The sequence below is a fragment of the Trichechus manatus genome, unplaced genomic scaffold (assembly GCF_000243295.1).
Source record: "Trichechus manatus latirostris isolate Lorelei unplaced genomic scaffold, TriManLat1.0 scaffold00330, whole genome shotgun sequence".
Lineage (NCBI taxonomy): Eukaryota > Metazoa > Chordata > Mammalia > Sirenia > Trichechidae > Trichechus > Trichechus manatus.
Genome location: NW_004444266.1, coordinates 665,983 through 681,993, shown reverse-complemented (window position 1 = coordinate 681,993; position 16,011 = coordinate 665,983). Strand labels below are relative to the sequence as shown.

The 16,011-nt window shown below is 39.2% G+C and overlaps 1 protein-coding gene across 3 annotated transcripts in view; it reads right to left on the bottom strand.

The window, feature by feature from the left end:
• Positions 1 to 486: 486 nt before the first annotated feature.
• The window catches only part of MCPH1 (microcephalin 1), a 287,857-nt gene continuing 272,332 nt past the window's right edge, over positions 487 to 16,011 (bottom strand). For 2 of the 3 annotated variants that reach the window (XM_023725576.1, XM_023725577.1), the window contains one exon: positions 488 to 812. In XM_023725576.1, the coding sequence (XP_023581344.1) occupies positions 715 to 812 (98 nt within the window). In that variant the 3' untranslated portion in view covers positions 488 to 714. Of the gene's footprint in view, positions 813 to 16,011 lie in introns of all 3 variants that reach the window. The other variant, XM_023725579.1, reaches the window with a different exon arrangement.

Sequence of the window (16,011 nt, the reverse complement as noted above, 5' to 3'; positions counted from 1 at the left end):
TTGATGTTTTAGGGTTTCAGGATTGCTGTTTTCTCTGTTTGGCTTAGTTTTTCAGATCTTTGCTGTGGAGGGACGGCATGGTGCTTCTGCCTAGAGCGCCATTTTGCCGGAAGTCCATGATGAAGTCTTAGTGGGATTTAACATAATTGGGATTTAACATTTCTCTAGTTTGAAGGTGACCAATCAGTGTGTCTACAGTTCAGCCCCAGGTACCAATTTCCTCTAAGGGACTTCAAGCATCAAGGCAGCAAATGTAGGCTTGGAGTTAAGATTGGAGAAGAAAAGTTACTCAGGTGGTACTAATTAACATTGTACAGCACTCTCCACACCTGTCTTCATTAATTATTTTGAGAAAAATCTCAGATGTGTAAAAAGTGACATTAAGAGCTGATTAATGTCCTTCATATTTATCACATAATAAGTTAGTAAATATTTAAACATATAAACCAAGAAACACAAAGGACTCTTTGTTTGCAATAATACAATAATTTAAATTAACTTCAACTCTTTATTTAGTAATATGTTGCTTCAATGACAAAGGTTCTGTGCCTTTTTAGTTATGATCATTACTAAGATACAAAGACTCACACTATATAAAAAAGGCCCAAATTGGGCACACACAAGGCCAACATGTGATGATATAAAAGTAACCCTTTATAAGTCAGTTCCTTTTCTTCACAGTTTTGTTTCTCATGTGAATGTCCAAAGACAACTTTACAAGCTGTTTGTAATAGCCAGGTGTTGAGTGATATCTTCTTCACTACACAATAAGTAGTTTTCAGAGGGATGGACCTTGTGTTGAGTGATTGAATCTAGAAGAAAAGCAGCAGCATTTATAATGGTTAGTCACATAAAAAATAATAAATCTTTTAAAATATACACAAAATCATACTTAAAAAAATCTTAACTGGTGTAGAGCTGCACTATCCATATGGCCATATAGCTCTTACAGCTATTTAAGTGAAAATTAATCAAAGTAAAATAATATAAAAAATGCAGCAACATTTACAGTGCTCAACAGCCATTAGATATAGCACATAGAGAACACTCCTTTCATTGCAGAAAATTCTATTGGACAGAGAGGAAAGTTTGCCAGTCTACGACACAGTAGAACTGAATTCTGATCTCAGTAAACTACCTCAAACACTCTTTGGCACAAGGCTGTAAAAAGGAGCCCTGGTGGCACAAACAGTTAAGCACTCAGCTGCTAACCAAAAGGTTGGTGGTTTGAACTCAACTAGTGGTTCTGCAGGAGAAAGACTTGGTGATATGCTTCCATAAAGATTACAGCCAAGAAAACCCTATGGAGCAGTTCTTCCGTCACATGGGGTCGTTATGAGTTGGAATGGACCCAATGGCACCCAACAACAACAACATAAAGCTGCATATAAATAAATATATAAGTTTCAATTATGACAACCTACTATGCGTTCTAGGCCATGCGATTCTACCTACCTAGCTACGTATTTTATTTGGAGTACAAAGTTAACAAGCACACTTTCTGAAACGCAGTTTCTTCATCTTTCAATTGAAGAAGTTGGACTGATAAGCTCTGCCAGTTTGCAACTCTATCATTTTATAAAAATTACAGGAAGTTGCACCTGGTTCAGTATAGTGCTACAGATGCAGCAGAGTATATTAGCATAGCCGCACTGAGCAACTGGCTGGAAAAATTCCTTTAATCTTTCAATAATATTGGGAAACTTCACTGCTCCAAATCCTAGTTGTACTTTAAAATGAAAAAGGACGCAATGGATCCTCACACCAATTGTGAAATTAATTACAGCTCAGGGGGAGATGGACAATTATACTAGCAGGACCTTAGGAAGTCACAGTGACAAGTGATGGAGAACTGAAACCTTTGAGACTTGTGAGGTACAAAGAAGAAAAAATGAGTTTCTTCTATGAATATGGAAAGAAATGGAAGAAGAACTGGCTCATTTTACTTGTAGCTAAGATACCTGTTGTTGAGTCGATTTCGACTCATAGCAACCCTATAGGACAGAGCAGAACTGCCCCGTAGAGTTTCCAAGGCTGTAATCTTTACAGAGGCAGACTGCCACATTTTTCTCCCATTGAGTGGCTGATGGATTCCAGCTGCTGACCTTTCGGTTGGTAGCCAAGTGCTTAACCACTGCACCACCAGGGCCCCTTAGCTTAGGATAAAAAACACCAAACCAAACCTGTTGCCGTCAAACGGATTCTGACTCATAGAGAGCCTGCAGGAGAGTAGAACTGCCCTATAGAGTTTCCAAGGAGCAGCTGGTGGATTTGAGCTGCCGACCTTTTGGGTAACAGCTGAGCTCTTAACCACTGTGCCAATTTAACTTTAGCCTTTCCAATACAAATGCACTTCCACACACAAAGTCTGAACTGGAAAGTAAATGACTTTCAATTGAATTTCAGAAGGAAAGAACACTAACACTTCTTAACCTCTTATTAGGACTTGGCATATCACTTACATCTCCTGACAACACAGTGAAGTAGGTATTATTATTATTTCCATTTTACAGTTGAATAAATGTGTTCAGAAAAACTAAGGTATTTCTCCAAATTGCACCGCTGAGTGACAGAAATGAGATTTAGCTTCATTTTGTCTGATTCCAGAGTTCATGCTGTTTCCACTCCACCTGCTACCTGGATTAGATTATTTCTATATCAGAAGGTGGAAAAAACAATGCATGTATAAAGCTGACTATGACCACTTAAGCCACCTTTATGTTTGAGAAAGCTCATAGATTAGCAGAGGCCAGCCCAAATTCATTTTTCCCTCAACTTCATAGTTTAAAACTGTGGGAAAAAATATAGTACAAAGAACACATATATACCCTTCATTTAAATTCAGCCAACTGTTAAACATTTTGCCACATTTGTTTCTCTCTCTCTCTCTATATATATGTGCATGCACACTCACACCTTATTTATTTTTGGATGAACCATCTGAGAGTTAGCTGTAGACTTTCTGACACTTTATCCCAGTCCACTTCAGCATGTATATCTAAAATTTACCCTATTGCTTCCAACAATGTTCTTTATAGTTCTATCTCACAGAACATATCATGGATGTTAATCAACCCATGACTGTATATATATCTGTTGTTGTTAGGTGCCATTGAATCAGTTCCAACTTAGCGACCCTATGTACAACCCAATGAAACACTGCCCAGCCCTATGCCATCCTCACAATTGTTGCTGTGTTTGAGCCCATTATTCCAGCTACTCTGTCAATTCATTTCGTTCAGGGTCTTCCTCTTTTCCACTGACTCTCTACTATATCAAGCATGATGTCGTCTCCAGGGATTGGTCCCTCCTGACAACATGCCCAGAGTACATGGGATAAAGTCCCACCATCCTCGCTTCTAAGGAGCATTCTGGCTGTACTTTTTCTAAGACAGATTTGTTTGTTCTTCTGTAGTGTGTGGTATATTCAATATTCTTCACCAACACCATAATTCAAAGGCATAATTCTTCTTCAGTCTTTCTTATTCATTGTCCAGCTTTCATATGCATATGAAGCAATTGAAAATACCATGGCTTGAGTCAAGCACACCTTAGTCCTCAAAGTGACATCTTTGCTTTTTAACACTTTAAAGATTTGCCCAATGCAATACATCATTTGATTTCTTGACTGCTGCTTCCATGGGCGTTGATTGTGGAACCAAGTAAAATGAAATCTCGACAATTTCAATCTTTTCTCCATTTATCATGATTTTGCTTATTGGTCCAGCTGTGAGGATTTTTGTTTTCTTTATGTTGAGATGTAATCCATACTGAAGGCACTGTAGTCTTTGATCTTCATCGGTAAGTGCTTCAAGTCCTCTTCGCTTTCAGCAAACAAGGTTGTTTGTTATCTGCATATCTCAGGTTGTTAATGAGTCTTCCTCCAATCCCGATGCCCCGTTCTTCTTCATACAGTCCAGCTTCTCAGATTATTTGCTCAGCACACAGATTGAAATAAGTATGGTGAAAGGATACAACCCTGACGCATTCCCTTCCTAACATGAAACCGCACAGTATCCTTTTGTTCTGTTCGAAGGACTGCCTCTTGGTCTATGTACAGGTTCCTCATGAGCACAATTACGTGTTCTGGAATTCCCATTCTTCATAATGTTATCCATAATTTGTTATGATCCACTGTCTTAGTCATCTAGTGCTGCTATAACAGAGATACCACAAGTGGATGGTTTCAACAAAGAGAAGTCCATTCTCTCACAATCCAGTAGGCTACCAGTCCAAATTCAGGGCCTCAGTTCCAGGGGAATGCTTTCTCAATTGGCTCTGGAGGAAGGTCCGCACCATCAATCTTCCTTTGGTCTGGGAGCATCTCAGTGCAGGAAACTCAGATCCAAAGACGCACTCTGCTCCCGACACTGCTTTCTTGGTGGTATGAGGTTCCCACATATCTCTGCTTGCTTCTCTCTTTTATATCTCAAAAGAGATTGCATTAAGACACTATCTAATCTTGTCAACCTCATCAGTATAACCTCATCACAGTGATAGAGTTTACAACACATAAGGAAATCACATCAGATTACACAATCATACAACCCTGGGAATCATGACCCAGCCAAGCTGACAGATATTTTTGGGAGATACAACTCAATCCATGACATCCACACAGTTGAAAGCCTTTGCATAGTCAATAAAACACAGGTAAACATCTTTCTGGTATTCTCTGCTTTCAGCCAAAATTCATCTGACATCAGCAATGATATCCCTCATTCCATGTCCTCTTCTGAATCTGACTTGAATTTCTGGCAGTTCTCCGCTGATATACTGCTGCAATCTTTTTTGAATTATCTTCAGCAAAATTTTAGTTGCCTGTGATATTAATGATATTGTTCAATAATTTCTACATTCTGTTGGATTACTTTTTTTTGGAATGGGCACAAATATGGACCTCTTCCAGTCAGTGGCCCAGGTAGCTGTCTACCAAATTTCTTGGCATAGACGAGTAAGCCCTTTCAGCATTGCATCCGTTTGCTGAAATATCTCAATTGACATTCCGTCAATTCTTGGAGCCTTGTTTTTTTTGCAATGCCTTTGGTGCAGCTTGGACTTCTTTCTTTAATACCATCAGTTCTTGATCATATGTTATCTCCTGAAATGGTTAAATGTCAACCAATTCTTTTTGGTATAGTGACTGTGTATTCCTTCCATCTTCTTTTGAAGCTTCTTGTGTCGTTCAATATTTTAGCCATATAATCCTTCAATACTGCAAGTTGAGGTTTCAATTATTTCTTTAGTTCTTTCAGCTTGAGAAATCCCGAGCGTGTTCTTCCCTTTTGGTTTTCTAACTCCAGATCTTTGCATATTTTATTATAATACTTTACTTTGTCTAATCAAGCCGTCCTTTGAAATCGTTTGTTCAGCTCTTTTACTTTATCATTTTTTCCTTTCTCTTTAGCTACCCTATGATCAAGAGCTAGTTTCAGAGTCTCTTCTGACATCTATTTTGGTTTTTTCTTTCTTTCCTGTCTTTTTAACGACCTTTTGCTTTTTCATGTGTGACATCTTTGATGTCATTTCACAACTAGTCTGGTGTTCGGTCGTTAGTGTTCAGTGCATCAAATCTATTCTTGAGATTGGTCTCTAAATTCAGGTGGGATATACTCAAGGTCCTACTTTGGCTCTTGTGGACTTGTTCTAATTTTCTTCAGCTTCAGTGTGAACTTGCATAGGAGCAATTCATGGTCTGTTCCACAGCCAGCCCCTGGCCTTGTTCTAACTCATGATATTGAGCTTTTCCATCATCTCTTTCCACAGATGTAGTCAATTTGGTTCCTGTGTATTCCATCCGGCCAGGTCCACATGTATAGTTGTCTGTTTATGTTGTTGAAAAAACGTATTTGCAATGAATAAGTTGTTAGTCTTGCAAAATTCTATCATGTGACCTCTGGCATCATTTCTATCACTAAGGCCATGTTTTCCAACTACCGATCCTTCTTCTTTGTTTCCAAATTTCACACTCCAATCACCAGTAATTATTAATGCATCTTGATTGCATGTTTGATCAATTTCAAATTGCAGAAGTTGGTAAAAATCTTCAATTTCCTCATCTTTGGCATTAGTAGTTGGTGTGTAAATTTGAATAATAGTCACATTAACTGGCTTTCCTTGTAGATGTATGGATATTATCCTATCACTGACAGCGTTGTACTTTAGGGAGATCTTTAAATGTTCTTTTTGACATTGAATGTGATCCATTTCTCTTCAGTTTGTCATCCCCAGCATAGTAGACCATAGAATTTTTCAATTCCTAATGGCCAATACCAGTCCATTTCAGCTCACTAATGTCTAGGATATCGATCTTCAAGCATTCCATTTCATTTCTGACCAGTTCCAATTTTCCTAGATTCGTACTTCGTACATTCCACGTTCTGATTATTAATGGATGTTTGTGCTGTTTTCTTCTAATTTTGAGTCCTGCCACATCAGCAAATGAAGGTCCTGAAAGCTTTACTCCATCCACGTCATTAAAGTTGACTCTGTTTTGAGGAGGCAGCTATTCCCCAGTTGTATTCTGAGTGCTTTCCACCCTGAGGGGCTTATCTTCCAGCACTATGTCAGGCAGTATTCTGCTGCAATTCATGAGGTTTTCACTGGCCAAGTTTTTTAGAAGTAGATCGTGAGATCCTTCTTAGTTTGGAAGCTCTGCTGAAACCTGCCCACCATGGATGACCCTGTTGGTATTTGAAATACCAGTGGCTTATCTTCCAGCATCACAGCAACACGCACGCCACCACAGTATGACAAAATGATAGATGAGTGGTGGACAATGGAATATTGCTCAGCCATAAAGAGAAATGAAGGACTGATACATGCTACAACATGGATGAATCTTGAAAACATTACCCTGAGTGAAATAAATCAGTCCCCAAAGAACAAATATTGTATTATCTCACTTACATGAAATAGGTAAATGTATACAGACCATAGTTTATTAGTAGATACCACGGGTGGGAGGGGGATTTTTAGCTTAGAGGGCATTGAGTTTCTGTTAATGGTAGTGGACAATCTGGAAATGCATAGTGGTGATGGTTGTACAACATGATGAATGTAACCAATGCCACTGAATATGTACATGTAAAAAAATGTTAAATTGCCAAATGTTTCATTATACATATTTTTACCATAATAAAACAATTAAAAAGGTTAAAATCTCTGCAGTGCAAAAGACAGCATAAACAAAGTTAAAGAGGCAGATTAAGAAAATTTTATAACATTTATAACAAAAGATTAGAGTCCACTTTGTATAAGTATTGCTATAAAACAAGGTGAAAAAAGAGAAATAACCCAATTTAAAAATGGACAAGGGATATGGATAGGTAATTTATGAAATACAAAGCCCCCTCAATGATATTTATACTCATTAGTAACCAGGGAAATGCGAATTAAATAACGAGATCTATTTTTTCCTAAATTTTATTTATTTGGTGGTTGTTGTTGAGAATATACACAGCAAAACATACACCAATTCAACAGTTTCTACATGTACAATTTATGCAACCATTCTCACCTTCCTTTTCTGAGCTGTTCCTCCCTCATTAACATAAACTCACTGCCCCCTCTGGTTCCTATCTAATCTTTTGAGTTGCTGTTGTCAGCTGGATCCCATGGAGACAGTTCTTAAAGGAGCATAATGCTCAAGGTGGGCCGTTTTTTTTTTTTTTTTTTTTTTACTAGTTAAGCTAAATTATTGTTTGGTTTTAAGATGACTTCAGGGGATATTTTTGGTTTAAGGTTTAAGGGTGATCTCAGGGCAATAGTTTCAAAGGTTCGTCCAGCCTCCATGGCTCCAGAAAGTCTGCAGTCCATGATAATTTGAACTTCTGCTCTACAGTTTTCCTCTTTTGGTCAGGATTCTTCTATGGAAACTTTGATCAAAATGTTCAGTAAGGGAAGCCGGGCACCATCCAGTTCTTCTGGTCTCATGGCAGAGGAGGCAGTTGTTCATGGAGGCAATTAGCCACACATTCCCTATCCTCCTCCTGTTCCTGACTCTTCTTCTTCCTCTGTTGTTCAGGTGAATAAAGACCAATTGTTGTGCCTTGGATGGCTGCTTGCAAGCTTTTAAGATCTCAGGCACTGCACAATGAACTAGGAGACAGAACAGAAGCACTAAACACATTATTAGGACAATTAACTGGGATGTTCCATGAAACCATGACCCTAAACCTCCAAACCAAGGAATCAAATCCCATGAAGCGTTTGGTTGTACATAAGCAGCCTCAGCAGCTAGTTTTTCTTTCTATGTCGTTGTTGTAAATATGTCTATCACACAACTTTGGTCAATTAAGCGTTTTTACAGGGGTACAACTTATTGACAGCAATTACAACAATTGGCTGTGCAACCCTAACCTTAATCAACATGATTCTTCCATCACCGTTAACCCCACTTTGCCCCTTCTTCCCGCACTAAGTAATCACTAATAAACTTTGGTCTCTATACATTTGCATTTTCTTGTCTTTTTATATAAGTGAGGTCATAAAATATTTGTCCTTTTGTGATTGGCTTATTTCACTCAGCCTAAATGTCTTCAAGCTCCATCCATACTGTAGCTTGTATCAAGACTTCATTTCTCCTACTGGCTGAGTAGTATTCCATTGTCTGTATGTACCACCTTCTGTTTATCCATTCTTCTGCTGATGGGCATTTAGGTTGTTTCCACTTTTTGGCTAGTGTGAATAGTGCTGCGATGAACATTGTGTACAAGTCTCTTTTTGAGTCTTTGCTTTCAAGTTTTGGGTATATTCCTAGGAGTGGAATTTCTGGGTCATATGGTAGTTCTATTTTTAGTTTTTTGAGGAACCGCCACGTTGTTTTCCACAATGGCTATACCATTTTGCATTCCCACCAGCAATGGGCAAGGGTTCCAATTTCCCCACATCCTCACCAACATTTGTTATCTCCTTTTTTTTTTCAAATCTTAGCCATCCTAGTGGGAGTGAAATGGTATCTCATTGTGGTTTTGATTTGCATCTCTGATGGCTAGTGACGCTGAGCATCTTTTCATGAGTCTGGTGGCCATTTGAATGTTCTCTTTGGTGAAATGTCTGTTCAAGTCCTTTGCCCATTTTATGATTGGGTTATTTGTCTCTTTGTTGTTAAGTTGTGAAGTTATATATATATTTTGGTTATTGAATTCCTATCGAATATGTGGTTTCTGAAGATACTTTCCCAGTCATTAGCTTGTCTTTTCACTTTTTTTGTAAACTCTTTTGATGAACAAAAGTTTTTAATTTTTATGAGGTCCCATTTATTTATTTTGTCTTTTGCTGTTTGTGCTGTTATTCTATTAGATAATCCATTTTTGAAAGGTAGGCTTGACAGTGTTGCCCCTGCTTGTTCTTCTAAGAATTTCATGGTTTTAGTTTGCTCATTTATGTACTTAATCCATTTTGAATTTGTTTTTGTGTATAGTGTAAGGAAGAATCCTGTTTCATTATTCTGCCTGTGGAAATCCAATTTTCCCAGCACCATTTATTGAAGGGACTCTTCTTTCCCCACCGAATGGACTTAACATCCTTGTAAAAAATCAGTTGACTATAGATATATGGTGTTTTCTTTTTCTTTCTTTTTTACCGTATCATATCACCAAACATGAAAAAAATATGGGTAATATCCAGATTGGTGACGGTGTGGGGAAACAGGAACATTCATGTCGTGTTAATAAGAGTGCAAACAGATAAAGCCTTATGTACATATACCCTTGGATACAGCAATTCTAGTCCATCTATCTTACAAAAATACTCCTATGGCCAGTATCAGTCTAGAATAATTCTATCTCAAGACAATGTCTTAAATTCAAATTATTCCAATTTGAACGAACACATACACACACACAAACACACATGGAGTTTATAAGAGCAGAAAAAGAAAAAATAACCCAAAATCTCCGATAACAGGGAATATGTAAATAAATTATAGTACCTTCCATGGTTAAAAAGAATGAAGTAGATGTATGTGTGTTAAAGTGGAAAAATCTTTTAAAAACAGAGTTAAATAAAAACTCTTGAAACAATATATTATCCTCCACTTATACAGACACGCATCCCTAAACAATACATACATAAATTTATTTCTATGTAAATATATTTTTTAAGTCTATTACGTTGAGGAAGGGTGTAAGATTGGGGGATGAAATAAAGGACTTCAATATTTTACTCTATGTACTCCTCTATTGCTTGAATTCCTTTGACCATGAAATCAAGGATCACTTTTGTTTTTTTTGGTGGTGAGGAAAAAAAAGGCTAACTAGATAAGTATTACTTTTTAAATTTATATAAAATAGAATAAAAGCCTAAAAGTAACCCCAAACTCCACTCTGCAGATTGCCTCTCATACCTTGCTTGGTCTGCTCCTCTGTGACCACACTGCCTGAGTTGCTAACCCATGGACTTCTGAGAAACTGTTCTGTGATACACACAGTGCTTCACCTACACGTAGTAAGCAAACTGGGGAGTTAGCACAAAAGAGCATTTAACCGCCAAAATGATGGCTGAGTACCAGGATCACCGTGCCCAGGCATGCCCTCACAGATCCAAATTCCCAACTGTAAACACACACATGAAAAGTGATTTCTATCCAAGTTCATTTGGCATCTGCAGATAACCACATCCAGAAATTCCAATGTCACATCATATGAATAATCCTTAAACACCCAATAAAGTGTGACCATAGGACAGATGTTAGAGTACTGCCAGTCCAGTCAATGGACAGACACACAAACAGTAAACTGAAGAGCACCTGAACAGCTCTCATGAAATTTAAAGTTAAAAAAGAGGTAGCTTTTTTTTTTATTGTTGTTGTTTTGAATATTATTTAGCAGGTCTTGCCACACATTTATGCAAAAGTTAAAGTTAACTAGCCATCTTTCTGTGTGGTCTGATATCCTATGGTTAAGATAACGAGTCAACATGTTGCCAACATTCATTTTTTATAGTATGGTGGGCAAGTCAGTTTATTTAACCAAAATTCCAATTGTTAACAGTCAAATGTGGTTAATGATAGGGTGTGCACAGAGTCCAGAACACTCAGGGCCCTACTGTGAGTTTTATCTTAGCTTATCAAAACAAGCTAAGAATTTTAGGGCTGGAAGAAACATCCATGACCATCTAGTCAGATTCCATTCAGTTAAGGAATTGCCTCTACTACAATGTAGAACAAAGGGTCGCCCATCTCTGGGAATACTAATGATGAGGTGTTGACTACTTAAGGCACCTCTTAGAGGTCAGCACATCATTAATGTTCACAAACTCCATTCTCAAAATGAACTCAGACATGCCCTACTATATAATTTTCATTCACTGATCTCTCTGGAACCATATTGAACAAGTCCCTCCATCTTTTGCATGGTAGTCCCATAGGCTTCTCTTCTACAGACTAAATAAATAACTGTCCCTTCAATATTTCTTCAGTGGTCCTGGTTTCTAGAAATGCCTCCATTCTTCCAGTTGCTCAGAACTCAAATGTAGGTGTCATCTTTGATTCTTCTTTTTTCCTAATACACAACATCCAATCTATCAGCAAGTTCAGTTGCTCTAATAATTATATTTAAAATCTGACAACTTCACACCACATCCACCATATTATCCTAGCCACCATCATTTATCATCTGAACCACTGCAAGAGTCTATGTTCCCTCTCTCTGCTCCCATTTAAAAATACGTATCAGAGTCCATGGCTCCGCTACTTAAAACGCTTCGGTGACTTCCATTCACTCTTAGAACAAAATTCAAACTTCTTACCATTGTCTATTAAGGCCTTGAATGATCCAGTCTCTGCCTGCTTCTCCAGCCTCAATTCCTATCACTCTATCCTCACTGACTTTGTTTTAGCTACTCTAGACTTACTGCTTCTCCTCTCAGCCTTTACCCTTGTTTCCTTGTCCTGAAAGGCTAGTCCCTTAGTTCTTCTTTTCGCCATTTAGGTCTCAGTTCAGACACAGATCCTCGGCAAGGCCCTCCCTAATAGACCTGTCCACCACACTGTCACTGTCAATACTCATACCCTATTTTCTATGTAGCATTTATTACAATCAGAATTTTACAGAAAAGTTTGTTGTCATCTCCTTTAGAAGTAAATCCTATGTGGGCAAACTGTATATCCCTCACTAACTGCTATAGCTCTAAACCAAACCAAACACTCATAGGACAGAGTAAAACTGCCCCAATAGGTTTTTAAGGCTGTAAATCTTTATGGGAGCAGACTGCCACATCTTTCTCCTGCAAAGCAGCTGGTGGGTTCGAACCTTGACCTTTCAGTTAGTAGCCAAGCTCTTTACCACTGCACCACTAAGGTGGAACTAACCCTTTGTCATCAAGTCGATTCCTACTCATAGGGACCCTCTGAGACAGAGTAGAACTGGCCCACAGGGTTTCCAAGCAGCAGCTGGTGGATTTGAACTGCCGACGTTTTGGTTAGCGGCCAAGCTCTTTACCACTGTGCCACCAAGGCTGAACTAGACTCCTTTAACGGTTGAAAACCCAGCAACCTCTGGTGCTCTAAGCTCATGTGGTGCCAAGAGCACCTTCACAGCCCATCAGAGATGACCACGAGCCTAAATCCATACCACAAGCAAAGAGCTCAGCCCTCCTGGTGGCACCAGAACATGAGAGGCACTTTTACACGCCACATATTGTCAATATTTTTCTCCAGCTCATAGAGAAACAACCCCTAAGTGGCCAGCAATTGACTTGTTTTCCTTTCTTTCTGGTGCCTAGAATATGCTTAGCACATAACAAATGCTCAATAAATATGTATTAAGTAAATGAATGAATGACCTGATACAATGTAGTAAGTTGGAAGGAAATATTTCAGTCTAATAATGTAGTAGTTCCCATCATTTTATTTTCTGCTTTGCATTTGACTGGAGACATTTGCATATCTGGTACTTTTCCAAGGGTATACCAAGAAATTGGGCTGTTCTCATAGACAAGCTAGTCTGTGGTTTATGTGTGATTCCTTAGAACACCGACGTCAGCTTCCGACCCAAGAAATATGAGACTGATAGGGCTAGCCTTGAACCCACTATTATTTATTATTTGTTCTATTCCATTTTATAATTATTTATTACTAGGCATAGGAATGCTACTGATTTTATTAAGTGCTCTTATGAAGAAAAATCTTGCTGAACTCCCTTATAATAGTTTCTTGATTCCTTTGGGTTTTTCTATGTAGAAAAAGAAAATTGTACCATATGCAAATAAGGGTAGTTTTGTCCCTTCCTTTATGATTGTTTTATTGCCTTGGCTAGCAACCCTAGAACATTAATGAACAGTAAGCGTGATAGCAGCCATGTGCATCTTATACCTGACTTAAAACTTCTAAAGTGAGACTTTCACTGTTAATTATAGTATTTGCTTAAGCTTTTTTATAGATATAACTCTTCATCAGGTTAAGGAAATTTCCTCTATTCCTAGTTTATGAAGAGTTTTTATCATGAATGGATATTCAATTTTCTCAAATGCTTTTTAACATCTACTGAGACATTGGATTAGAAAAAAAGATTTGCCGCTATTTATCATTACATCCTTAGGTTAAACCCTACTCAATTACGATTTTTTTAAAAACATACTGCTGAATTTTATTTGCTAATATTTTGTTTTAGATTTTTATATGCATGTTCACAAGTGAGTCTGATATATAAATTTTTATTTTGTACTAGGTAAAGTTCATGCTAGCCATGTAAAATGAAGTAAATAGCTTCCCTCATTGCTTTTCTCTGCAATAATCTGTAATGCTTGATAAAACTTACTTCTAAAACTACCCAGTCTTTTTTGATGGGTAGTGTCTTAGTCATCTAGTGCTGCTATAATAGAAATACCACAAGTGGATAGTTTTAAAAAAGAGAAGTTTATTCTCTCACAGTCTAGGAGGCTAGAAGTCCGAACTCAGGGTGTTAGCTCCAGGGGAAGGCTTTCTCTCTCTGTTGGCTCTGGAGGAACGTCCTTGTCATCAATCTTTCCCTGGTCTAGGAGCTTCTCAGAGTAGGGACCTTGGGTCCAAAGGATGCACACGAGTGCTCCTGGCTCTTCTTGCTTGGTGGTAATGAGGTCCCTCTGTCTCTCTGTTCACTTCTCTCTTTTATATCTCAAAAGAGATTGACTTAAGACACAACCTAATCTTGTAGATTGAGTCCGGCCTCATTAACATAACTGCCTCTAATTCTGCCTCATTAACATCATGGAGGTAGGATTTACAACACATAGGAAAATCACATCAGATGACAAAATGGTGGACAATCATACAAGGCTCGGAATCATGTTCTAGCCAAGTTGATACACATTTGTGGGAGACACAATTCAATCCATGACATTCTACCCTTTGGCCCCAAAAATTCATGTCCTTGTCACATGTACAACACTTTCACCCAATAATATCATAACAGGCACAATATAAACATTTCCATTACAAATGGGAGAAACTGGAGGGAAAAAAGGAATAATAGGCACCAAGCAAGTCAGCAGAACACATTACATTAGCTCTCAAGGCTTGAAAATAATCCTTTGTTCTCTGAGACCATTCAGGCAATGGCCCTGCCCTCCAGCCTCTAGGTATTGGCCACACTTTCCGGATTCTGAGTGGAGGCCCCTTGGTCCTGGGCTTCAGCTCTGCCTTCCAGGCCCACTGAAACTGCAACTCTGCTCCCTTGAATTTGGGCGGCCCCATACCGCTGGCACTCGTGAATGGCAGACCAACACTCCACAACTGAGTTGGTAAAGATCTGCCTCTGGGAAACCAGGGGGCTGTGGCCTCACCCTTAGAAACTCCAGAGGCCACAGCTCCACCCTTTGAGACCCCAGAGGTTGTGGCCCTACCCTTTGAGACTGAGGCGGCTCTGCTTCCTGTGTTCCTTGTCTCTTCTGCTTCTGCTTCCTGGTTCGTTGGCCTCTCAGCCCCTTGGGACTCGCCACCTGAGTCTGCCATGCTGGGGCAAGTATTCCAAAGCTCTTTAGCTCCACTGACAAGTGCCTGGAGGCACCCTACTCTGCCAGGAAGCCCCCTGTGCAGAGGCACTCAGCCCTCTCACTCCATAGGTCGGCTCCAGCGCTCTCTCGCGCTAATCTCCTGGTTCTGCTGCTGCTGTTTCTCTGTTGCTGCCACTTCTCACCATCTGTGCCGTCTTCAATGTAACAGCTCCCCTCATGTCCTTCTGAGTCCTCTCCAGAATTGTCTTTGATGTCTATAATTCCACCAACAGTCTCTTCAAGGCAATCTCAGCTTTTACTATTAGGCACTTTAAAAGGCTTCCAGCCTCTTTCCATTCATAGTTTGTAAACTGCTTCCACATTTTAAATATCTGTTAGAACAGAATCCCCCTCCTGGTACCAAATATCTTAGGCTGAGTTCTCTATGGAAGCAAAACCAGTAAAGCGTATAAATATATATATATGTATGGAGAAAGAGAGAGAGAGAGAGAGAGAGATTTATATCAAGGAAATGGCTCATGTGATTGTAGAGGCTGGAACGTCCCAAATCCGTGGGTCAGGATAGGGGCTTCTCCTGATTCATGCAGCCACAGGGGCTGGCAAACCCAAGAATGGCAGGTCAGCCAGCAGGGCTCTTGCTCACAGGCTGTGAAGATCGATGAATCCCAAGATCGACAGGCAAGATGGCAGGTAAACTGCTAGCTCAAGCCTCAAGAATCAGAGGTCAGATGAACAGGAGCCAGTTGCAGGATCCAGAGCAAGCAAAAGCCACGAGCCTTGCCAGAAAGTCCACTCATATTCGATGCAGACCATACCCCCAAGGAAACTCCCTTCCTACTGACTGGCTACTCCCAGTAGATCCCATCATGGAGGTGATCACATTATATCAGATCTCATCATGGAAGTGATGACATCATCATATGACTGCCAGACTACACCATAACTGCCAGACTACTGAGAATCAACTTGACACACAACCCTAACCATCACAGGTAGTGAGGGGCATATTTTTGTTTACATATTCAATTTCTTTAATGGCTTAAATTGTTGAGATTTTCCATTTTTGAATCAATTTTG